This window comes from Coregonus clupeaformis, chromosome 21 (genome assembly GCF_020615455.1).
Source record: "Coregonus clupeaformis isolate EN_2021a chromosome 21, ASM2061545v1, whole genome shotgun sequence".
NCBI lineage: Eukaryota > Metazoa > Chordata > Actinopteri > Salmoniformes > Salmonidae > Coregonus > Coregonus clupeaformis.
The window spans coordinates 56,773,691-56,799,358 of NC_059212.1; the positions used below are offsets into that span (position 1 = coordinate 56,773,691).

Below are 25,668 nucleotides of genomic sequence, written 5' to 3' on the forward strand. Positions count from 1 at the left end.
GCAACACCACTAAGCAAGTGGCACCACCAAGCAAGCAGCAACATGAAGACCAAGGAGCTCTCCAAACAGATCAGAGACAAAGTTGTGGAGAAGTACAGATCAGGGTTGGGTTATAAAAAGATATCCGAAACTTTGAACATCCCACGGAGCACCATTCAATCCTTTATTAAAAAATTGAAAGAATATGGCACCACAACAATCTGTGGTATGACTTAAAGATTGCTGTACACCAGCGGAACCCATCCAACTTGAAGGAGCTGGATCAGTTTTGTCTTGAAGAATGGGCAAAAATCTCAGTGGGTAGATGTGCCAAGCTTATAGAGACATACCCCAAGAGACTTGCAGCTGTAATTGCTGCAAAAGTTGACTCTACAAAGTATTTACTTTGGGGGGGGGGGTGAATACCAAGGGGGGTGAATACTTTCGCAAGCCACTGTACCTGCCCTATCCAGAGTAGCCTACTCTCCCTTCTCTGACAGCTGGAACTGCTAGCTAATCCTTTCACCCTCTTCCATCGTTGTTAGCTAGCTAGCTACCTACCTACTGTAGCTACAAATGCATTTAGTTACAACGATAAATACATGAAGATAGCTAGCTAACTAGCTAATATGAAGTTAGCAAGCTGGTGATATTTAATTAACTTAGCTAGCTATACAATATGTAAAGTTAGCTAACTATGGTAGCGAACATTACGTTAGCCTGCACACTAAGTTTATGTAGCAAGCTAGCTAATAGTTGATCATTTTCAAAATATATTTACTTACTTGAATAGGTTCTCCCACGCCCTCGTTTTCTGGGTCCTTAGAAAAAATAAATAATGGGCTATCTTCCCGAAGTTTCCGGTGGTAGCAGAATGCAGCCAGCCATGTGGACGATTGGAGGCATCCAACATACTGACTTTGGTCTTCCAACATGGTGCCTGGTGCGGTTGCTAGGTGATTTGTGATGCAACTGCAAGCCCTCTATAGACAAAATATGAATAAATTGTTCAATGTTGACAGTAGGGTGGACTGGTGAGGTACAGTACCTGAGCTGGCCTGCAGGCGTGCCTGGAGAGCCAGGTTCTCCTCTTTCAGGACTCTGATCTCATTGGACAGCTGGCAGACAGAGTCCAGGCTCTGGATGTAGATGTTGGTGGGTGCTGCGCCGTCGCGGCCGGTGGTGGACAGGCGTTCCTCCAGCTGCTGTCTGAGCCTCTCGTTGGTCCTGATGGACTCCTCCAGGTGCTGACGCAGACACTGCACCTCCCTCAGGTTCTCCTTGATCACGTCCACACCTGGGGGAACACGGGACAGAGCATTGTTCAAGTTTATGTTAGCACCGTTGTGTATTTGCAGGTTATACAGTGCATTCGGAAAGTATTCAGACCCCTTGACTTTATCCACATTTTGTTACATTACAGCCTTATTCTAAAATGGATTAAATAAATAAAAATCCTCATCAATCTACACACAATACCCCATAATGACAAAGCGAAAACAGATGTTTAGAATTTTTTAGCAAATTAAAAAAATAAATAATAATAAACCCAAATAAAAAAATTATTTAAAAAAAGTATTCAGACCCTTTGCTATGAGACTCGAAACTGAGCTCAGGTGCATCCTGTTTTCATTGATCATCATTGAGATGTTTCTACAACTTGATTGGAGTCCACCTGTGTTAAATTCAATTGATTGGACATGATTTGGAAAGGCACCTGCCTATATAAGGTCCCACAGTTGACAGTGCATGTCAGAGCAAAAACCAAGCCATGAGGTCAAAGGAATTATCCATAGAGGCCCGAGACAGGATTGTGTCGATGCACAGATCTGAGGAAGGGTACCAAAAAATGTCTGCAGCATTGAAGTTGGGAACCACCAAGACTCTTCCTAGAGCTGGCCGCCCGGCCGAACTGAGCAATCGGGGGAGAAGGGAGGTGACCAAGAACCCGATGGTCACTCTGACAGAGCTCCAGAGTTCCTCTGTGGAGATGGGAGAACCTTCCAGAAGGACAACCATCTCTGCAGCACTCCACCAATCAGGCCTTTATGGTAGAGTGGCCAGACGGAAGCCACTCCTCAGTAAAAGGCACATGACAGCCTGCTTGGAGTTTGCCAAAAGGTACCTAAAGGACTCAGACCATGAGAAACAAGATTCTCTGGTCTGATGAAACCAAGATTGAACTCTTTGGCCTGAATGCCAAGCGTCACGTCTGGAGGAAACCTGGCACCATCCCTACGGTGAAGCATGGTGGTGGCAGCATCATGCTGTGGGGATGTTTTTCAGCGGCAGGGACTGTGAGATTAGTCAGGATCGAGGGAAAAACGAACGGAGCAAAGTACTGAGTTCCTTAATGAAAACCTGCTCCAGAGCACTCAGGACCTCAGACAGGGGCGAAGGTTCACCTTCCAACAGGACAACGACCCTAAGCACACAGTCAAGACAACACAGGAGTGGCTTCAGGACAAGTTTCTGAATGTACTTGAGTGGCACAGCCAGAGCCCGGACTTGAACTTGATTGAACATTTCTGGAGAGACCTGAAAATAGCTGTGCAGCGACGCTCCCCATCCAACCTGACAGAGCTTGAGAGGATCTGCAGAGAAGAATGGGAGAAACTCCCCAAATACAGGTGTGCCAAGCTTGTAGCGTCATACCCACGAAGACTCAAGGCTGTAATCGCTGCCAAAGGTGCTTCAACAAAGTACTGAGTAAAGTGTCTGAATACTTATGTAAATGTGATATTTCCGTTTTTTTATTTTTATACATTTGCTAACATTTCTAAAAACCTGTTTTTGCTTTGTCATTATGGGGTATTGTGTGTAGATTGATAAGGGGAAAAAAACTATTTAATCAATTTTAGAATAAGGCTGTAACATAACAAAATATGAAAAGGTCAAGGGGTCTGAATACTGTATATGAAATGAGATGCTGTAAAATAGTTGAACAAGTATTGATGTTGGTATTGAGTCTAGATAGTGCAAACCATGCTAGTGATGAAAAAAAGGGGAGGGATTTACGAGAGCCCTTTATTGTAATAGAAGGCTCTGGGTCTTACCAGTAAAGCTGTTTCCTGAATAGTATCCTGATGACCCAACCCTGATTGGCTGAACCATGTTCTCCTTATCCCACAATGCACCACTCTCCACCAGGTCTGCGTCCGCCTTCAGGGCGGGGCCTGCGGGTCGGCTGCCTAGCTGGAGTGGGTAAAAGGCATGGTGGGTAATCTGGCTGTAAGGGGAGTGGTCGGGCTGGTGATGGGCGGCTGGTGGGACAGTCGACCGGGCCTTGGCGTGAGGAACCACAAAGCCTGTAACAGAACAGAGAAGTAGTCTGTATTAAGGAGCCACACTCAGGTGCTGTAAAAGAGAAATCATTCTTGTTAGAGGGTATTGCAGCATATCTGGACCAGAAGCAGGTGCTGTATCATCAAACTATCTGGACCAAAAGCAGGTGCTGTATCATTGAACTATCTGGACCAAAAGCAGGTGCTGTATCATTGAACTATCTGGACCAGAAGTAGGTGCTGTATCATCGAACTATCTGGACCAGAAGCAGGTGCTGTATCATCGAACTATCTGGACCAGAAGCAGGTGCTGTATCATCGAACTATCTGGACCAGAAGCAGGTGCTGTATCATTGAACTATCTGGACCAGAAGCAGGTGCTGTATCATCGAACTATCTGGACCAGAAGCAGGTGCTGTATCATTGAACTATCTGGACCAGAAGCAGGTGCTGTATCATCGAACTATCTGGACCAGAAGCAGGTGCTGTATCATTGAACTATCTGGACCAGAAGCAGGTGCTGTATCATTGAACTATCTGGACCAGAAGCAGGTGCTGTATCATTGAACTATCTGGACCAGAAGCAGGTGCTGTATCATCGAACTATCTGGACCAGAAGCAGGTGCTGTAGCATTAAACTATCTGGACCAAAAGCAGGTGCTCTAGTCTAGGATCTCTCAATCCCAACATTGACTCTAGTCTAGGATCTCTCAACCCCAACACTGACACTAGTCTAGGATCTCTCAATCCCAACATTGTCTCTAGTCTAGGATCTCTCAACCCCAACATTGTCTCTAGTCTAGGATCCCTCAACCCCAACATTGTCTCTAGTCTAGGATCTCTCAACCCCAACATTGTCTCTAGTCTAGGATCCCTCAACCCCCAACATTGTCTCTAGTCTAGGATCTCTCAACCCCAACATTGACACTAGTCTAGGATCTCTCAACCCCAACATTGTCTCTAGTCTAGGATCTCTCAACCCCAACATTGTCTCTAGTCTAGGATCTCTCAACCCCAACATTGTCTCTAGTCTAGGATCTCTCAACCCCAACATTGACACTAGTCTAGGATCTCTCAACCCCAACATTGTCTCTAGTCTAGGATCTCTCAACCCCAACATTGTCTCTAGTCTAGGATCTCTCAACCCCAACATTGTCTCTAGTCTAGGATCCCTCAACCCCAACATTGTCTCTAGTCTAGGATCTCTCAACCCCAACATTGTCTCTAGTCTAGGATCCCTCAACCCCAACATTGTCTCTAGTCTAGGATCTCTCAACCCCAACATTGACACTAGTCTAGGATCTCTCAACCCCAACATTGTCTCTAGTCTAGGATCTCTCAACCCCAACATTGTCTCTAGTCTAGGATCTCTCAACCCCAACATTGTCTCTAGTCTAGGATCTCTCAACCCCAACATTGACACTAGTCTAGGATCTCTCAACCCCAACATTGTCTCTAGTCTAGGATCTCTCAACCCCAACATTGTCTCTAGTCTAGGATCTCTCAACCCCAACATTGTCACATCCATACCAAGTCATTACTGTATATACTGTCCCATCCTGATCCACTGCAGGCATGCTATGCTAACTAACACTACTCTATCTAACCAATGCTGTCTCTGTCAGTGTCAAACCAATACATGCTACAGATCACCGTTTCTACTCCATTCTGTTACTCCTCCAATCCACCGTACCAAGGTTGTCCCTCATACAGTAAGAACACCACACAAATGCATGCTGACCCTAACTCTGCTCACTCTCATTCATAGTCATCTGTCTGTGCAGGGTATCCAGCTCCTGTTGCACCGCTTCCATAGAGAAGGTCCTGGTCGGGGGGTCAAAGGTCATACGCTGACCCCAGAGGTCACGGCTAGGGTAAAGCCCGGGGAGGGACTGGGAGGCGGGTAGGGAGTAGGACACAGGACCAGTCTGACTGGCTGACTCCACGGGAGTGGAGTATAGCATGTTGGGACAGCTGCTGGAGGACTTAAGACAGGATGGAGGGAGGGAGGGGTGGAGGTCTGGAAAAAGAGTGGAGAAAGGGGTGAGAGGAGTTTGGAAAAAGGATGGAGGGAGAGACAGGTGTAAGGTATGTGTCTATGAATAGCACATGTATTTAAACGGCTAATATACCTGTGCTTCCTGGGCCATGTCCCGCCCCCTGTCCCTTTTCTTCCTGAGCGTATTCGCTGGCAGTGTCCACATCTGAGCACAGCTCCAGGTCCTCATTGGTCCGGCACTCGTCCGACACAAAGGAGGTCCTGTCTGATTGGTCGGTGGTCTCTGAGAGTGCATGGCTACTGGAGGGGGTGTCTAGACGCTGCTGGAGTTTGGTGTGGAGCGACTCAATGATCTTATCCTTCTGCTGGAGCTCCTTACTCAGCCTAGAGAGAGAAAGAGATATTGGTTATCTCATCCTATGCTACAGATTTTTACTCATTTTCTACAAGACGTACACTTACAGACAGACACAACCACACACACAGACATAGGCCACCAGAAAACAGGCTGCAAACAAGTGAAAGTCACTAAGATCCACCACAGAGCTCAAATACCGCAATCAAGTTGTATGACCATTATCTTGGCTATTGCATCCCCCTTACATTTCCAGTTTCCTCTGTAGGAACTCCCGCTCTCTCTCCATCAGTTTCAGTAGGGGGGCAGGCTCTCTCCCAGCGCGACCCCCACATACAGAGAAAGACCACAGAGAGTCCCTGTACAGGGGACTGCTTTTAGAGAGCATGGACTTCCATAGTGGAGCCATAGATCTGACAGTCAAATAGTCAAATTAGTCTTTATTTTTTTTTACTGATTAGTCCTGGAAGTAGTCACACAAATAGTCCTAAAATAGTCATAGGAGTAGTGTTAGAAATAGTCATATCAGTCTAAAAGAATAGTCCTAGAAAAAGACAGATTTGTTCTAGAAATTCTAGAAATATTCCTAGAAATAGTCCTGGAAATATTCTGATTAGTCCTAGAAATCGTCTCATAAGTCCTCGAAATATCCTAGAAATCCGCCTTTCCCAAGTCAGGTATAATATAGCGTAAGATCCCAGGGTGTTTTCCTTATTCCAGTGTCTTCCTTTTTTGTCTTCTCTTTACACTCTCTGTGAGAGAATGGCTTACCGAGCCACATCCAGAATGGTGTGTGTCTCACGTAGTCTCACTGAGCCTCTTAAGGAGGGCCTGAGGGACACCTGTGGTTCACCCAGGTCCACTCTACAGCCTGGCCTGGGATTTAGATTACCAGTTAATCTTCTTTGTGCTCCTTGAAAGCTTCATCAGCTAACTTTGCGTGACAAGCTTTTAGACACATAGCCGGTGGGTGAATCCTTCTGGGTAAAGTCTACTGGGGGTCTTGTGACTTCTGGGATCAACAATGTGACTTCTGGGATCAACAATGTGACTTCTGGGATCAACAAATTGAAGTCTGGGATCAACAATGGGACTTCTGGGATCAACAATTTGAAGTCTGGGATCAACAATGTGACTTCTGGGATCAACAATGTGACTTCTGGGATCAACAATGTGACTTCTGGTATCAACAATGTGACATCTGGGATCAACAATTTGAAGTCTGGGATCAACAATGTGACTTCTGGGATCAACAATGTGACTTCTGGGATCAACAATGTGACTTCTGGGATCAACAATGTGACTTCTGGGATCAACAATGTGACTTCTGGGATCAACAATGTGACTTCTGGGATCAACAATGTGACTTCTGGGATCAACAATGTGACTTCTGGGATCAACAATGTGACTTCTGGGATCAACAATGTGACATCTGGGATCAACAATGTGACATCTGGGATCAACAATGTGACTTCTGGGATCAACAATGTGACTTCTGGGATCAACAATGTGACTTCTGGGATCAACAATGTGACTTCTGGGATCAACAATGTGACTTCTGGGATCAACAATGTGACTTCTGGGATCAACAATGTGACTTCTGGGATCAACAATGTGACATCTGGGATCAACAATGTGACTTCTGGGATCAACAATGTGACTTCTGGGATCAACAATGTGACTTCTGGGATCAACAATGTGACTTCTGGGATCAACAATGTGACTTCTGGGATCAACAATGTGACTTCTGGGATCAACAATGTAACTTCTGGGATCAACTATGTGACTTCTGGGATCAACAATGTGACTTCTGGGATCAACAATGTGACTTCTGGGATCAACAATGTGACTTCTGGGATCAACAATGTGACTTCTGGGATCAACAATGTGACTTCTGGGATCAACAATGTGACTTCTGGGATCAACAATGTGACTTCTGGGATCAACAATATGACTTCTGGGATCAACAATGTGACTTCTGGGATCAACAATGTGACTTCTGGGATCAACAATGTGACTTCTGGGATCAACAATGTGACTTCTGGGATCAACAATATGACTTCTGGGATCAACAATGTGACTTCTGGGATCAACAATGTGACTTCTGGGATCAACAATGTGACTTCTGGGATCAACAATATGACTTCTGGGATCAACAATGTGACTTCTGGGATCAACAATGTGACTTCTGGGATCAACAATGTGACTTCTGGGATCAACAATGTGACTTCTGGGATCAACAATGTGATTTCTGGGATCAACAATGTGACTTCTGGGATCAACAATGTGACTTCTGGGATCAACAATATGACTTCTGGGATCAACAATGTGACTTCTGGGATCAACAATGTGACTTCTGGGATCAACAATGTGACTTCTGGGATCAACAATGTGACTTCTGGGATCAACAATATGACTTCTGGGATCAACAATGTGACTTCTGGGATCAACAATGTGACTTCTGGGATCAACAATGGGACTTCTGGGATCAACAATGTGACTTCTGGGATCAACAATGTGACTTCTGGGATCAACAATGTGACTTCTGGGATCAACAATGTGACTTCTGGGATCAACAATGTGACTTCTGGGATCAACAATGTGACTTCTGGGATCAACAATATGACTTCTGGGATCAACAATGTGACTTCTGGGATCAACAATGTGACTTCTGGGATCAACAATGGGACTTCTGGGATCAACAATGTGACTTCTGGGATCAACAATGGGACTTCTGGGATCAACAATGTGACTTCTGGGATCAACAATGTGACTTCTGGGATCAACAATATGACTTCTGGGATTAACAATGTGACTTCTGGGATCAACAATGTGACTTCTGGGATCAACAATATGACTTCTGGGATCAACAAATTGAAGTCTGGGATCAACAATGGGACTTCTGGGATCAACAATTTGAAGTCTGGGATCAACAATGTGACTTCTGGGATCAACAATGTGACTTCTGGGATCAACAATGTGACTTCTGGTATCAACAATGTGACATCTGGGATCAACAATTTGAAGTCTGGGATCAACAATGTGACTTCTGGGATCAACAATGTGACTTCTGGGATCAACAATGTGACTTCTGGGATCAACAATGTGACTTCTGGGATCAACAATGTGACTTCTGGGATCAACAATGTGACTTCTGGGATCAACAATGTGACTTCTGGGATCAACAATGTGACTTCTGGGATCAACAATGTGACTTCTGGGATCAACAATATGACTTCTGGGATCAACAATGTGACTTCTGGGATCAACAATGTGACTTCTGGGATCAACAATATGACTTCTGGGATCAACAATGGGACTTCTGGGATCAACAATGGGACTTCTGGGATCAACAATGGGACTTCTGGGATCAACAATGTGACTTCTGGGATCAACAATGTGACTTCTGGGATCAACAATATGACTTCTGGGATCAACAATGTGACTTCTGGGATCAACAATGTGACTTCTGGGATCGACAATGTGACTTCTGGGATCAACAATGTGACTTCTGGGATCAACAATATGACTTCTGGGATCAACAATGTGACTTCTGGGATCAACAATGTGACTTCTGGGATCAACAATGTGACTTCTGGGATCAACAATGTGACTTCTGGGATCAACAATGTGACATTTGGGATCAACAATGTGACATCTGGGATCAACAATGTGACTTCTGGGATCAACAATGTGACTTCTGGGATCAACAATGTGACTTCTGGGATCAACAATGTGACTTCTGGGATCAACAATGTGACTTCTGGGATCAACAATGTGACTTCTGGGATCAACAATGTGACTTCTGGGATCAACAATGTGACTTCTGGGATCAACAATGTGACTTCTGGGATCAACAATGTGACTTCTGGGATCAACAATGTGACTTCTGGGATCAACAATGTGACTTCTGGGATCAACAATGGAACTTCTGGGATCAACAATGTGACTTCTGGGATCAACAATGTGACTTCTGGGATCAACAATGTGACTTCTGGGATCAACAATGTGACTTCTGGGATCAACAATGTGACTTCTGGGATCAACAATGTGACTTCTGGGATCAACAATGTGACTTCTGGGATCAACAATATGACTTCTGGGATCAACAATGGGACTTCTGGGATCAACAATGGGACTTCTGGGATCAACAATGGGACTTCTGGGATCAACAATGTGACTTCTGGGATCAACAATGTTACTTCTGGGATCAACAATGTGACTTCTGGGATCAACAATGTGACTTCTGGGATCAACAATGTGACTTCTGGGATCAACAATGGGACTTCTGGGATCAACAATGGGACTTCTGGGATCAACAATGTGACTTCTGGGATCAACAATGGGACTTCTGGGATCAACAATGGGACTTCTGGGATCAACAATGGGACTTCTGGGATCAACAATGTGACTTCTGGGATCAACAATGGGACTTCTGGGATCAACAATGTGACTTCTGGGATCAACAATGTGACTTCTGGGATCAACAATATGACTTCTGGGATCAACAATGGGACTTCTGGGATCAACAATGGGACTTCTGGGATCAACAATATGACTTCTGGGATCAACAATGGGACTTCTGGGATCAACAATGCCATATCATTGTATAAAAGAAAAACAGACTGGCTCACTCCCATGCTAGTTATAAACATGTTCTTCTCATTAAACAGAATCTCTAAGCACATTGTAGGTAGATTGAAAATCTGTATCTATAGTACTAAATTAACTTCTTGAAAACACACAACCCATGGAAGTGAACCATGGGAAAACAGAGGAAACCTTAATGTTCCTATAACATAAGCAAGATTATTCACATGATAAATGTATGTAAAATGCATATTTAACAAAATAGCTGTAAAAACAAAAATGTACTTTCGTCCTCTGAAGACAGACATAAAAAAATATATGATTATTCACGTGAGCATGTGACTTGTAATGACTAAGCATGTGCAGGTGAAACACACATGTCTGGCAGAGGCTCTGACTGTTGACCTCTACCCCTGCCAGAGGCTCTGACTAATGATCTCTACCCCTGGCAGAGGCTCTGACTGTTGACCTCTACCCCTGCCAGAGGCTCTGACTAATGACCTCTACCCCTGGCAGAGGCTCTGACTGTTGACCTCTACCCCTGCCAGAGGCTCTGACTAATGACCTCAACCCCTGGCAGAGGCTCTGACTAATGACCTCTACCCCTGCCAGAGGCTCTGACTAATGACCTCTACCCCTGCCAGAGGCTCTGACTAATGACCTCTACCCCTGGCAGAGGCTCTGACTAATGACCTCTACCCCTGGCAGAGGCTCTGACTAATGACCTCTACCCCTGGCAGAGGCTCTGACTAATGACCTCTACCCCTGCCAGAGGCTCTGACTGTTGACCTCTACCCCTGCCAGAGGCTCTGACTAATGACCTCTACCCCTGCCAGAGGCTCTGACTAATGACCTCTACCCCTGCCAGAGGCTCTGACTAATGACCTCTACCCCTGGCAGAGGCTCTGACTAATGACCTCTACCCCTGGCAGAGGCTCTGACTAATGACCTCTACCCCTGGCAGAGGCTCTGACTAATGACCTCTACCCCTGCCAGAGGCTCTGACTGTTGACCTCTACCCCTGGCAGAGGCTCTGACTAATGACCTCTACCCCTGCCAGAGGCTCTGACTAATGACCTCTACCCCTGGCAGAGGCTCTGACTAATGACCTCTACCCCTGGCAGAGGCTCTGACTAATGACCTCTACCCCTGGCAGAGGCTCTGACTAATGACCTCTACCCCTGCCAGAGGCTCTGACTAATGACCTCTACCCCTGGCAGAGGTACAACAGGAGAGAGTGCACTGTAGGTCACCTAATACACACACAAACAAACACACACACACGTTTGTTTTACTATCCTTGTGGGGACCAAACAATTGATTCCCACTCAAAATCCTATTTTCTCTAACCCCTAATGCAAAACCTAACCTTTAAAATCTCAGACACACCGGTAGTATTGTCAAACGTTTGCCTGCCGACAGTACTTAGCACCTCTGAACAGTGTCGGCAGTCAATCTCTTTTGTGTTCACACAGCAAAGACCTTGGAAGTCGTCTGCCACTCAACCAGAAGGTGGCAGTAGCATTGTTTGGCAATGCATATCCGTGAGTATTGCTTATGGTCTAGATTCCAAGCTATCTGTGCTAATGTTGCTATTTTGTAGAAAGCCCTTGTTGATACTAACCAGATGGCCACAGCTAGATAACTACCTAGTAAGATGACGAAGAAACAATTTAATTCACTCTCCATAATCCCATACTGCTAGTGCCAGTCCAATGTTTAGCTAGCTAACGTTGACATATTCGCTAGCTAGCACAACATAGCTAGCTAACTAGCTAAGGACACTGCACTAACTTGGCAGCTAACACAGGTAGATGTTTCAACTAGCTAATCCATTGTGATTTCATTTTAATGTCAATACTAGCTACAGTGATTAGCTAGCTTGGAGGAAGTATTTATTGTTGTGTGCATTGCATCTGTGCACTTAGCTAGCAACCATCCCATAGCCTACATTGCATATGAAGTGTGACTGGCTCATCTGTGGATGTACAGAGAAAATGCCCTCTTTTTCCTATTTTTTTTGTTGGCTCCCCCATGTGGGGGTCGTGCTCTCTGAGTGGCTCAAGTTCAAGTTGTTGGCCACTGACGAGTATTGCGATTCTACAAGTAGAATCGGTAGGTTCGTTGCTACCGGTTCAGCACGCAGCAGGTAGCACTTTTGTTTTAGCACACTTTTGTTCACAGGCCTCCCACTGTGATAAGTTCCAATCGGCAGGCTATCGGCAGTGAGATTCTTGGTGTGTTTCATCCCTAACCCTAACCTTAACCCTAACCCTAACCTTAGCCCCAAATCCTAGACCTAACCATAACTCCTAACCCCTAACCCTAATTCTAAACATAACCCTAAACCTAACCCCTAAGCCTAAAATAGCCTTTTGTCCTTGTGGGGAAAATGGCCCCACTTTTCCTTGTTTTACTATCTGTTCCCGTGGACTTATGGGTCCCACAAGGATACTAAAACCAAAACACACACAAGGGAAAACCTTTTTTCAGATGGTTACACATCATTAGGACATAAACCCCACCGTAAAGCAAGCAGCTCATGGCCCATCTTATCGTCATGGAGCTCAGCACGGTCACCTGAGGAGAGAAAAGGAGGGGTAATGGAGAGTAAAGGGAGGAGAGAGAGTGAGATAGAAGGACAGAAGATCAGGGAATGTGTGTGTGTCTGTCTGTGTGTGCATGTGCATGTGTGTGTCTGTCTGTGCGTACGTTTGTGTGTGTGTTCTCCACACTCACGTCCACTGATCTTGGTGCCCATTCGTTGTGCCAGGGCAGTGCTCTGTGCCAGCTGCTCTCTGAAGCTCTGTCCCATGTAGTAGTCGATGTCGTTGGCACGCAGCAGCTCCTCAAAGCCCTGGCCAATCAATTACATTCAGCTGATAGTTCAATAAAACATAATTTAAATCAATAAAATACATTTGATTCAATCACTGTCAAAAAGTGGTGGATAATGTCCTAATCTTTGGAGAGATCGTCAGAGTGTCACACCTTGGTGGTGTCTCCCAGGTGCTGTGTGAGTATGTGACAGACACCACGGCCCTCCCTCATCCTCTGACGCAGGTGGGACAGCTCCCTGGCCTGAGCCTGGATCAGGGTGTTGTACTTCCTGTGCAGAGATGGAGGAAGGGGAGGGGTCAGGACGTGAAAGACCAAGAACACCATCTTCATCATCAGCATTATAGTTGTTATCGGTCATCGTCATAGTCATTATCGTTGTTATCAGTCATTGTCATAGTCATTATCGTTGTTGTCAGTCATTGTCATAGTCATTATCGTTGTTATCAGTCATAGTCATTACCGTTGTTATCTGTCATTGCCATAGTCATTATCGTAGTAATCAGTCGTCACCATAGTCATTATCGTTGTGATCAGTCATAGTCATTATCGTTGTTATCGGTCATCGGCGTAGTCATTATCGTTGTTATCAGTCATCGTCATAGTCATTATCGTAGTAGCCAGTCGTCATCATAGTCAGTATTGTTGTTAACGGTCATTGTCATTATCATCGTTATCGGTCATCGTCATAGTCATTACCGTTGTTATCAGACATCGTCAGTCATTATCGTTGTTATCAGTCATCTTCGTAGTCATTATCGTTGTTGTCAGTCATCGTCACAGTCATTATCCTTGTTGACAGTCGTTGTCATTATCATTGCTGTCAGTCATTGTCATAGTCATTATCGTTGTTATCAGCCATTGCATAGTTATTATTGTTGTTATCAGTCATCGTCATAGTTATTACCGTTGTTATCAGTCATTGTCATAGTCATTATCATAGTAATCGGTCATTGTCGTAGTCATTATCATTGTTTTCAGTCATAGTCATTATCATAGTAATCGGTCATCATCGTAGTCATTACCGTTGTTGTCGGTCATCGTCATAGTCATTATCGTAGTAATCAGTCATAGTTGTAGTCATTATCGTTGTTGTCAGTCATCGTTGTAGTCATTATCGTTGTTGTCGGTCATCGTCATAGCCATTATCATAGTAGTCAGTCACCGTCATAGTCATTACCATTGTTATCAGTCATCATCGTAATTATTATCGTAATAGCCAGTCATCATCATAGTCATTATCGTTGTTATCAGTCATAGTCTTTATCGTTGTTGTTGGTCATCGGCATAGTCATTATCGTTGTTGTCAGTCATAGTCATTACCGATGTTATCAGCCATTGGCATAGTCATTATCATTGTTATCAGCCATTATTATCATAATAATAATATAATAATCTGCCATTTAGCAGACGCTTTTGTCCAAAGTGACTTACAGTCATGTGTGCATAAATTTTTACGTATCAGCATTATCATTGTTGTCAATCAACATCATAGTCATTATCATTGTTATCAGTCATCATCGTAGTCATTATCATTGTTTTCGGTAATAGTCATTATCGTTGTTATCAGTCATCGCCATAGCATTAACATTGTCATCAGTCATTGGCATAGTCATTATCGTAGTTATCAGTCATTATTATCATCAACATTATCATTATCGGTAATCATCGTAGTCATTATCATAGTTATCGGTCATCATAATAGTCATTGTCTTTGCTGTCAGTCATCATCGTGGTCATCATTGTTATCAGTCATTCATAGCCATTATCATTGTTATCAGTCATCGTCATAGTCATTACCATTGTTATCAGTCATAGTAATTATCATTGTTATCAGTCATTGTCATATTCATTATCACTGTTATCAGTCATAGTCGTAGTCATTACCGTTGTTATCAGTAATCATCAGTCATTATCGTAGCTGTCAGTCATCATCATAGTCATTATCGTTGTTATCAGTCATCGTCGCTATCATTGTTATCGGCCATAGTCATTATCGTGGTAATCGGTCATCATCATAGTCTTTACCGTTATCAGTCATCGTCATAGTCATTATCGTAGTAGTCAGTCATCATCATAGCCATTATCATTGTTATCAGTCACCATCATAGTCATTATCATTTTTATTGGTCATCATCATAGTCATTATCGTTGTTATCGGTCATCATCATAGTCATTATCATTGTTTTCAGTCATAGTCATTATCGTTGTTATCATTCATCGCCATAGATATTACCATTGTCATCAGTCATTGGCATAGTCATTATCATTGTTATCAGTCATTTATCATCGACATTATCATAGTTATCAGTCATAATCATAGTCATTACCATTGTTATCAGTCATAATCGTAGTCATTATCATAGTTATCAGTCATCATCATATTCATTATAAATGCTGTCAGTCATCATCATAGTCATTATCATCATATCAGTCATCGTCATAGTCATTCCCATTGTTATCAGTCATAGTCATAGTCATTATCATTGTTATCAGTCATTGTCATAGTCATTATTGTTGTTATCGGCCATCGTCATAGTCATTACCTCTGTAATCAGTCATCATCATAGTCATTATCATAAGTATCTGTCATCATCATAGTCATTATCATTGTTATTGGTCATTAGCATCGTCATTATGATTGTTATCGGTCATCGTCATAGTCATTGTTATCAATCATCACCATAGCCATTATCGTTGTTATCAATCATTATCGTAGTCGTTATCGTTGTTATCGCTCATCACCACAGTCGTTATCATTGTTGTCGGTCATTATCACAGTCATTATCGTTGTTATCGGCCATCATCATAGCCATTTTCATTGTTATCAGTCATTTCCATAGTTATTATCGTTGTTATCAGTAATCACCATAGTCATTATCATTGTTATCAGTCATTATTACCATCATCGTAATCATAGTTATCAGTCATCATCATAGTCATTATCATAGTTATCAGTCATCATCATAGTCATTATCATAGGTATCAGTCATCATCATAGTCATTATCATAGTTATCAGTCATCATCATAGTCATTATCATAGGTATCAGTCATCATCATAGTCATTATCATCATTATTTCCTCTCTTTCTCCACTCACCCGGGCCAGGTAGCACACTTCCCCTCCTCTACCACCCCTCCTTTCCCCTCCAGCCTGGAGCTCTTGAGTTGGGCCTCCAGTGAGGCCACTCGGGACACCAGCTCTCGCAGCTCCCGGCTGGGCTTGGGTTCCATGCGAGGCCCCAGGCTGTCGGACATCCAACCCTCATCGTCCTCTACACCGCTGGGGGCCGGGGAGGCCTCAAACGCCCAGTTCACCTGATGGACAGGAGAGAGGAGGGGACTGTAAATAGTCAGGGAAAATATCATAGTAGCACATAATCCAACAAGCGCACAAGCACTAAAGTAATCAGTCAATCTATTGATCAATCAACTGATCAATCAATTATCTATCAATCAATCAATCAATCAGACCTTGTATGTACAGTACCAGTCAAAAGTTGGACACACCTACTCATTCAAGGGTTGTTCTTTATTTTTTACTATTTTCTACATTGTAGAATAATAGTGAAGACATCAAAACTATGAAATAACACATGGAATCATGTAGTAACCAAAAAAGTGTTAAACAAATCAAAATATATTTTATATTTGAGATTCTTCAAAGTAGCCACCCTTTGCCTTGATGACATCTTTGCACACTCTTGGCATTCTCTCAACCAGCTTCATGAGGAATGCTTTTCCAACAGCCTTGAAGGAGTTCCCACATATGCTGAGCACTTGTTGGCTGCTTTTCCTTTACTCTGCAGTCCGACTCATCCCAAACCATCTCAATTGGGTTGAGGTCGGGTGATTGTGGAGCCAGGTCATCTGATGCAGCACTCCATCACTCTCCTTCCTCAAATAGCCCTTACAAAGCCTGGAGGTGTGCTTTGGGTCATTGTCCTGTTGAAAAACAAATGATAGTCCCACTAAGGGCAAAGCAGATGGGATGGCGTATCGCTGTAGAATGCTGTGGTAGCCATGCTGGTTAAGTGTGCCTTGAATTCTAAATAAATTACAGACAGTGTCACCAGCAAAGCACCCCCACACCATCACACCTCCTCCAGTCTTCAAGGTGGGAACAACACATGCGGAGATCATCCGTTCACCTACTCTGCGTCTCACAAAGACACAACGGTTGGTACCAAAAATCTCAAATTTGGACTCATCAGACCAAAGGACAGATTTCCACCGGTCTAATGTCCATTGCTCGTGTTTCTTGGCCCAAGCAAGTCTCTTCTTCTTATTGGTGTCCTTTAGTAGTAGTTTCTTTGCAGCAATATGACCATGATTCACGCAGTCTCCTCTGAACAGTTGATGTTGAGATGTGTCTGTTACTTGAACTCTGTGAAGCATTTATTTGGGCTGCAATCTAAGGTGCAGTTAACGCTAACGAACTTATCCTCTGCAGCAGAGGTAACTCTGGGTCTTCCTTTCCTGTGGCGGTCCTCATGAGAGCAACTTTCATCATAGAGCGTGATGGTTTTTGCGACTGCACTTAAAGAAACTTTAAAAGTTCTTAAAGTAATGATGGACTGTTGTTTCTCTTTGCTTATTTGAGCTGTTCTTGCCATAATATGGACTTGGTCATTTACCAAATAGGGCTATCTTCTGTATACCACCCCTACCTTGTCACAACACAACTGATTGGCTCAAATGCATTAAGAAGGAAATAAATTCCACAAATTAACTTTTAAGAAGGCACACCTGTTAATTGAAATGCATTCCAGGTGACTACTTCATGAAGCTGGTTGAGAGAATGCCAAGAGTGTGCAAAGCTGTCATCAAGGCAAAGGGTGGCTACTTTGACGAATCTCACATATAAAATATATTTTGATTTGTTTAACACTTTTTTGGTTACTACATGATTATATATGTGTTATTTCATAGTTTTGATGTCTTCACTATTATTCTACAATGTAGAAAATAGTAAAAATAAAGAAAAACCCTTGAATGAGTAGGTGTGTCCAAACTTTTGACTGGTCGTGTATATGACGTTGTCACGACTTCCTCCGAAGCTGCCTCCTCTCCTTGTTCGGGCAGGCTTCAGCGTTCGTCGTCACCAGCCTTCTAGCCACTGCCGCTCCTCATCTCATCATTCCATTTGTTTTGTCTTGTTTATTACACACACCTGGTTCATATCCCCTCATTAGTACCTGTATAAGTATTCCCTCTGCCCCCAATGTCTTTGTGTGTGATTGTTTATTGTGGAGGAGAGAGAAGATCGGTGGAGCTCTGTGTATTCTGTATCGCCGGGAATATTCCCTGTGTGCCTTGTATTTTCCAGTGCGCCTGTTTTGCGCACTGGAGTGTTTTTACGCAATACTGCGTAACTCTGTGGTTCAGAATAAATCCTGTTATTCTGTGATTTACCCTCCTGCGCCTGACTCCTTCAAAATCACCTCATCACAGACGTACCTTGCGTGGGGTGCGTTCCAGACTGGATGCGTAGTCACTGGTGGTGGATAGTGAGCGCACACGTAGCTGCAACCCACGAATCACCTTGTGGCAGCGGGTCAGCTGAGAACGCAGGTCCAGGACCAATTGCTGTAGGGATCCTGCCCCTGGCTCCTCCCCTTCATCATAAGCTCCGCCCACACTCCCATCGCCATGGAACCAAACCCCAGCACACTCGTAGTCCTGCCGGTGGCTCAGTGATGTACACATCTCCAGATCATCAAACTCTAGGGGAGGAGAGATACAGGAAGAGGTTAGTAAGCTGTATAGATCATCACACCGGACACAGGTAAGCTAAAGTGACAGGTGAGGTGGGGATGAGAGGTGATGCAGGTACTGTATGGTGAGATGTTAGGTACAGTAGATGTCGCAAGTGACCAAGTGAAATAGAAACAGTGAGAGGTGACACTCTCAGAGAGGTATAACGTGAGGGAGGCAACAGGAGTGAGATAGGAGTGAGAGATAAGATGCATGCAGAGCAGAATTAGGCCGATACCCGCTAATGATCAAAATCCAGAAAAGAGACGTTAAATTCTACAACCACCTAAAAGGAAGCGATTCGCAAACCTTCCATAAGAAAGCCATCACCTACAGAGAGATGAACCTGGAAAAGAGTCCCCTAAGCAAGCTGGTCCTTGGGCTCTGTTCACAAATAGACCCCACAGAGCCCCAGGACAACAACAACACAGTTAGACCCAACCGAATCATGAGAAAACAAAAAGAGAATTACTTGACACATTGGAAAGAATTTACAAAAAGAATGAGCAAACTAGAATGCTATTTGGCCCTAAACAGAGAGTAGACAGTGGCAGAATACCTGACCACTGTGACTGACCCAAACTTAAGGAAAGCTTTGACTATGTACAGACTCAGTGAGCATAGCCTGTCACGATCGTCGAACAGAGATGAGGACCAAGGCGCAGCGTTGCAGGCAAACATACTCTTTATTAGAGACACGATCAAAAACAACAAAACGAAAACGTGACAGTTCACGGTCTAACACAACAGACTAGAAACAAGATCCCACAAACTCTGTGGGGAAACAGGCTGCTAAAGTATGGTTCTCAATCAGAGACAACAAGCAACAGCTGAATCACGTTGCCTCTGATTGAGAACCACACTGGCCAACATAGACCAACAATACTAGAAAGTGAAACCTAGAACAAAACACAGACTTTACACACCCTGGCTCAACATATTAGAGTCCCCAGAGCCAGGGCGTGACAGTACCCCCCCCTAAAGGCGCGGACTCCGACCGCGCCCACCAAATACCACAGGGGAGGGACCGGGTGGGCACTCCGCTTAGGCGGCGGATCCGGCTCCGGGCCTGATCCCCGCTCCCTCTCCAACCCCCCAAAGTACCCCTGGTCCGGTCTGGCCCCGCTGGCCGGAGCTGGACTGCACACTGGTGGGAGCGGATTGCTCCAGCTCCGGCGTGAAGCATCTGACCGGTGCCGGACCAGCCACCGGTGGAACAGGCATGGGCCGTGCCGGACTGACGACGCACACCACTGGCTTGGTGTGGGGGAGCAGGAGCGGGCCGAGCCGGGCTGACGCAAACGCACCACTGACTTGGTGCGGGAGCAGGAGCGGGCCGGACCGGGCTGACGAGCGCACCACTGACTTGGTGCGGGGAGCAGGAAACGGGCCGTGCCGGGCTGACGAAGCGCACCACTGACTTGGTGCGGGGAGCAGGAACGGGCCGAGCTGGGCTGACGAAACGCACCACTGACTTGGTGCGGGGAGCAGGAATGGGCCGGACTGGGCTGACGACGCGCACCACTGACTTGGTGCGGGGAGCAGGAACGGGCCGGACAGGGCTGACGACGCGCACCACTGACTTGGTGCGGGGAGCAGGAACGGGCCGGACAGGGCTGACGAAACGCACCACTGACTTGGTGCGGGGAGCAGGAATGGGCTGGACAGGGCTGACGAAACGCACCACTGACTTGGTGCGGGGAGCAGGTATGGGCCGGACTGGGCTGGCGACGCGCACCACAGACTTGGTGCGGGGAGCAGGAACAGGCCGGTCCGAGCTGGCGATGCGCACCGTAGACTTGGTGCGAGTGGCAGGAACAGGCTGGACCGTACTGGGAACACACACCACTGGCCCTACGTGGGGATCAGGAACAGGCCGGACCGGACTGGCAACACACGCCAGTACCTCTCGCCGTGCCTCTACATCCTCCTTCCCCCTGGTGACCAGTGACTCCCGTAACCTGGCGGCCTCCTGCTGCCCCGTCGTCCACGGCGTTAGCCCCCCTAAAAAAATTTATGGGCTTCACTCCTACCCGTGGACCAGGTCTCCATGCTTCTCGCCAGCCTTTCGCCCTTCTGCCTCCACGTCAAGCCCCTCTCTTCCTCACATGGCTTGACCCAGTCGAGGAGGCGAAGGAGATCCGCTAGAGATCTCTCAGGCGCTGGCTCCTGGACTTGCTGCTTGGTCCCGTCTTGGTGGGATCTTCTGTCACGAAATAGACGGGTTATGGGTACTCAACCAGGGCATGCCCAGCACCACCGGATACGCAGGCGAGTCGATCAGAAATAGCTGGATCATCTCCTGATGACCCCCCTGCGCACACATCCTAAGTGGCGCCGTGACCTCCCTGATCAAGCCCGCACCCAACGGGACGGCTATCTAGGGCATGAACGGGGAAGGGGACGTCAACAGGGAGAAGGGGAATCCCTAAGGCTAAACAAAATCTCTTATCAACAAAATTCCCAGCCGCGCCTGAATCTACCAGCGCCTTATGCTGGGAATGAGGTGCGACCTGTGGAAAACGCACAGGTATACAGAAGTGCGCAACAGAGAGCTCTGGGTGAGTGGGGCGCCTACTCACCTGGAAGGGCTCCCCCAGTGCGGGGCCTGTCGTCTTCTCCCCTAGGAGGCCATCCCCAGCACCTAGCCGCGGTGTGTCCTCCCCCGACCACAGTTGGTGCAGGAGATGGACCCCCTCGTACTCCGACCCCTCCTCTCTCTAGCGCCAGCGCCCCCGAGCTCCATGGGGCACGGCTCGGAGGCGCTGGAGGGTGAAATGGACGGACCCCCCTCGGGACGTCCGCGGGTAGCTAGCAGGGTATCCAGCCTGATGGACATGTCGACTAACTGGTCGAACGAGAGGCTGGTGTCCCGACAGGCCAGCTCCCTACGGACGTCCTCACGTAGACTACAGCGGTAGTGATCAATGAGGGCCCGCTCATTCCACCCTGCATCCGCCGCTAGAGTCCGGAATTCCAACGCGAACTCCTGGGCACTCCTCTTCCCCTGCCGGAGGCAGAACAGACGCTCCCCCGCCGCTTTCCCCTCCGGGGGATGGTCAAACACCGCCCTGAAGCGGCGGGAGAACTCGGCGTACGTGATGGTGGTAGCGTCTATTCTCCTCCACTCGGCGTTGGCCCATTCTAACACTTTGCCGGAAAGGCAGGAGATCAGGGCGGACACGCTCTCGTGTCCCGAGGGCGCCAGGTGCACGGTGGCCAGGTAAAGCTCCACCTGGAGAAGGAAGCCCTGACACCCGGCAGCGGTCCCATCGTAGGCCCTCGGGAGCGAGAGTCGAACTCCTCTGGGTTCCGGAGCGGGAATGGGCTGACCTGCCGATGGTGAGGGCAGGGAAGATGGCGTTGGGGGTGTCCCTCGGGTCTCCCAGCGTTGGAGGGTGGTGATCACCTCCTGCAGGGCGGACCCCATCCGCAGGATCTGGTCCCTCTGCTCCCGGACCCTGTCCTCCAACGTCTCCTGTGCTGCTGCGGCTCCTGCTGATTCCATTCGAGCAGGTGTGTGATTCTGTCAGTGTTGCTGTAGGTGGGTGTGGTGGTGGAATCAGGCGCAGGACGCAGAAAGTAAGTCCAAAAGACTTTAGTGGATGCACAAACACAAGCACGAATAAATGCCCTGAGGCGAGAACTCCGCACGCAGGCGAAAACAAAACGGGCGCACAAAAACAGGTGCGACAAAACACTCCAACACAATGGAGAACAGCTCAACCGAGCAAACATGTAAACGTACTAGCAAAACGCACGACAGTGAAAACAATCACACACAACACTTGACAAACACAACGAGAACTTATAGGACACTAATGACACTAAACGATAACAGGTGTACAATACCAGACCAGACCAAACGAACATAGAAACATACAACGGTGGCAGCTAGTATTCCGGAGACGACGAACGCCGAAGCCTGCCCGAGCAAGGAAGAGAGGCAGCCTCGGCCGAAACCGTGACATAGCCTTGCTATTGAGAAAGGCCGCCGTAGGCAGACCTGGCTCTCAAGAGAAGACAGGCTATGTGCACACTGCCCACAAAATGAGGTGGAAACTGAGCTGCACTTCCTAACCTCCTGCCAAATGTATGACCATATTAGAGACACATATTTCCCTCAGATTACACAGACCCACAAAGAATTTGAAAACAAACCCAATTTTGATAAACTCCCATATCTACTGGATGAAATACCACAGTGTGCCATCACAGCAGCAAGATTTGTGACCTGTTGCCACAAGAAAAGGGCAACCAGTGAAGAACAAACACCATTGTAAATACAACCCATATTTATGTTTATTTATCTTCCCTTTTGTACCTTAACTATTTGCACATTATATGACATTTGTAATGTCTTTATTATTTTGGAACTTTTGTGGGTGTAATGCTTACTGTTACATTTTTTATTGTTTATTTTACTTTTGTTTATTATCTACTTCACTTGCTTTGGCAATGTTAACATACGTTTCCCATGCCAATAAAGCCCCTCAATCAAACAAAATGTCATTGAAAAGATGTGAGACAGGGAAAGGCCCAGCTAAGTTACCTGGGCTGCTGGCGTCCTCTCTCTCTGCCTCATTCTCACTACGACCACACGTCTCATAGCCCAGGTCCTGCAGGTCCACCTGGACCTGCTTACTGTCCTGCTCGACTGATGTCTCCGCTGAGAGTGAGAGAGAAGCTTGCATCATCACTTGTGTGTGTGTGTGTGTGTGTGTGAGTTCTGTGTATCTGTGTGTGTGTGTGTTCTCTGTGTGTGTGTGTTCTGTGTATCTGTATGTGTATGTGAGTGTGTGTTCTGTGTATCTCTGTGTGTGTGTGTGTGTGTTCTGTGTATCTGTGTGTGTGTGTTCTGTGTATCTGTATGTGTGTGTATGTGTGTGTTCTGTGTATCTCTGTGTGTGTGTTCTGTGTATCTGTATGTGTGTATTTATGTATGTTTCAGCATATGTAAGATGACTCACTGAGTAGTTCCCTGTAGTCTTTGAGTTGTTCAGCCTGTGCATGTACTGTGGCCTCAGACACCATGAGTCTCTCCTGCAACTCTCTGCTCTCCTGTCTGCTCAGCGCCAAATCAGAACGCAGACGCACCGCCTGCTCACGGAGACCCGCCTCCACATGCTGCCAGAACCCGCCCACATCGCCGGTGACATCATCAGACTCAGCCTCCTATAGGGCACAAGACAAGACAATCGGGTTAAAAAAGGAAAATAAAGTTAATCTCATTCGCTTTTACATGACTAGTAAAGACCATTATGGTTGAACTGTTGTTATATCACTAGCTAAAATAAAGATCACGGAAGCAGCAAACGGAGATGGGACACCTTTCTTTTCATTATGGAAACAAAGCATTGACGTATAGAGCAGAAAGAAGAAGCCTGAGTGTGTAGAACTCTGTGTCCCATTTCCTAAAACACATGCAGCAGCAACACAGAACACTCCTTTCCTCTGCTCTCTTTGGCCTGAAACCCAGGAGCAGCTGCCCAGAGGCAGTCATAATGCTTATATAAACTATCAGCCCTACATAGACTGCTCTAGCTATACCAACATAGAGATATGAGGAGAGAGGGGGAGATAAATAGACAGAGAGAGAGAGAGGGAGGGAGAGAGAGAGAGAGAGAGAGAGAGAGAGAGAGAGAGAGAGAGAGCAGAGAGAGACAGAGAGAGAGAGACAGAGAGAGAGACAGAGAGAGAGGGAGGGAGAGAGAGAGAGAGAGAGAGAGAGAGAGAGAGAGAGAGAGAGAGAGACAGAGAGAGAGACAGAGAGAGAGGGAGGGAGAGAGAGAGAGAGAGAGAGAGAGAGACAGAGAGAGAGAGAGGGAGGGAGAGAGAGAGAGGGAGGGAGAGAGAGAGAGGGAGCGAGAGAGAGAGGAGAGAGTGAGAGAGAAAGAGATAGAAAGAGATGAAACTTGAGAAAGACACAGAGAGCGAGAGGTTTACACTATTCCGGCAAAGACTGGTTTAGGGTAGAGGAGTGTATGTGTACCTTCTCTGTATGGTTTGGCTGGTGGTAGAGGAGAGTCCCCAGGTCTAGGGAGTGAGGTCTGGTATACTGTCTGTTCCCCCTCCCCTCTCTCATCCTCACTGCTGGGGGGTCATGCTTTCCCTGGGTGGGTACCACTGCTGGTTGTGCCTCCTCCTCTTCCTCCTCCTCCTCCTCCTCTTCCTCCTCCTCCTCTACCTCCTCCTCTTCCTCCTCCTCCTCTACCTCCTCCTCTTCCTCCTCCTCCTCTACCTCCTCCTCTTCATCCTCTACCTCCTCCTCTACCTCCTCCTCTTCATCCTCTACCTCCTCCTCTTCCTCCTCCTCCTCCTCCTCCTCCTGTCCCCATCCTTGGCACATGTCTGTTGGATCCTCCAGAGTTCCTAGACCCTCTAACCCCCGTTGGGTCTGTTTCAGGGCCTCATTCTCTTGTTGTAGCCTCTGCAGTGTTCTCCTGCAAGAAATACACAGCAGAGGATTAACAACCACATCCACAACCACAGCAACCACAACCACAACCACATCCACAACCACAACCACATCCACAACCACAGCAACCACAACCACAACCACAACAACCACAACCACATCCACAACCACAACAACCACAACCACATCCACAACCACAACCACATCCACAACCACAGCAACCACAACCACAACCACAACAACCACAACCACATCCACAACCACAGCAACCACAACCACAACCACAACAACCACAACCACATCCACAACCACAGCAACCACATCCACAACCACATCCACAACCACAACATCCACATCCACAACCACAGCAACCACAACCACAACCACAACAACCACAACCACATCCACAACCACAACAACCACAACCACATCCACAACCACAACATCC

At 46.4% G+C, this 25,668-nt stretch overlaps 1 protein-coding gene across 1 annotated transcript in view; it reads right to left on the reverse strand.

Annotated features, from left to right (window-relative positions):
- LOC121534476 (myomegalin) overlaps positions 1-25,668 on the reverse strand; it is a 105,683-nt gene that overhangs the window by 15,726 nt on the left and 64,289 nt on the right. The window contains exons 23-35 of the mRNA XM_045206064.1: positions 25,083-25,245; positions 24,795-25,001; positions 23,773-23,977; positions 23,355-23,471; positions 18,506-18,771; positions 16,146-16,363; positions 13,199-13,316; positions 12,920-13,064; positions 12,733-12,787; positions 5,396-5,646; positions 5,020-5,283; positions 3,036-3,287; positions 1,028-1,276 (exon numbers count right to left, since the gene is read on the reverse strand). Coding sequence (XP_045061999.1) covers positions 1,028-1,276; positions 3,036-3,287; positions 5,020-5,283; positions 5,396-5,646; positions 12,733-12,787; positions 12,920-13,064; positions 13,199-13,316; positions 16,146-16,363; positions 18,506-18,771; positions 23,355-23,471; positions 23,773-23,977; positions 24,795-25,001; positions 25,083-25,245 — 2,510 coding nt within the window. The remainder of the gene's footprint in view (positions 1-1,027; positions 1,277-3,035; positions 3,288-5,019; positions 5,284-5,395; positions 5,647-12,732; positions 12,788-12,919; positions 13,065-13,198; positions 13,317-16,145; positions 16,364-18,505; positions 18,772-23,354; positions 23,472-23,772; positions 23,978-24,794; positions 25,002-25,082; positions 25,246-25,668) is intronic.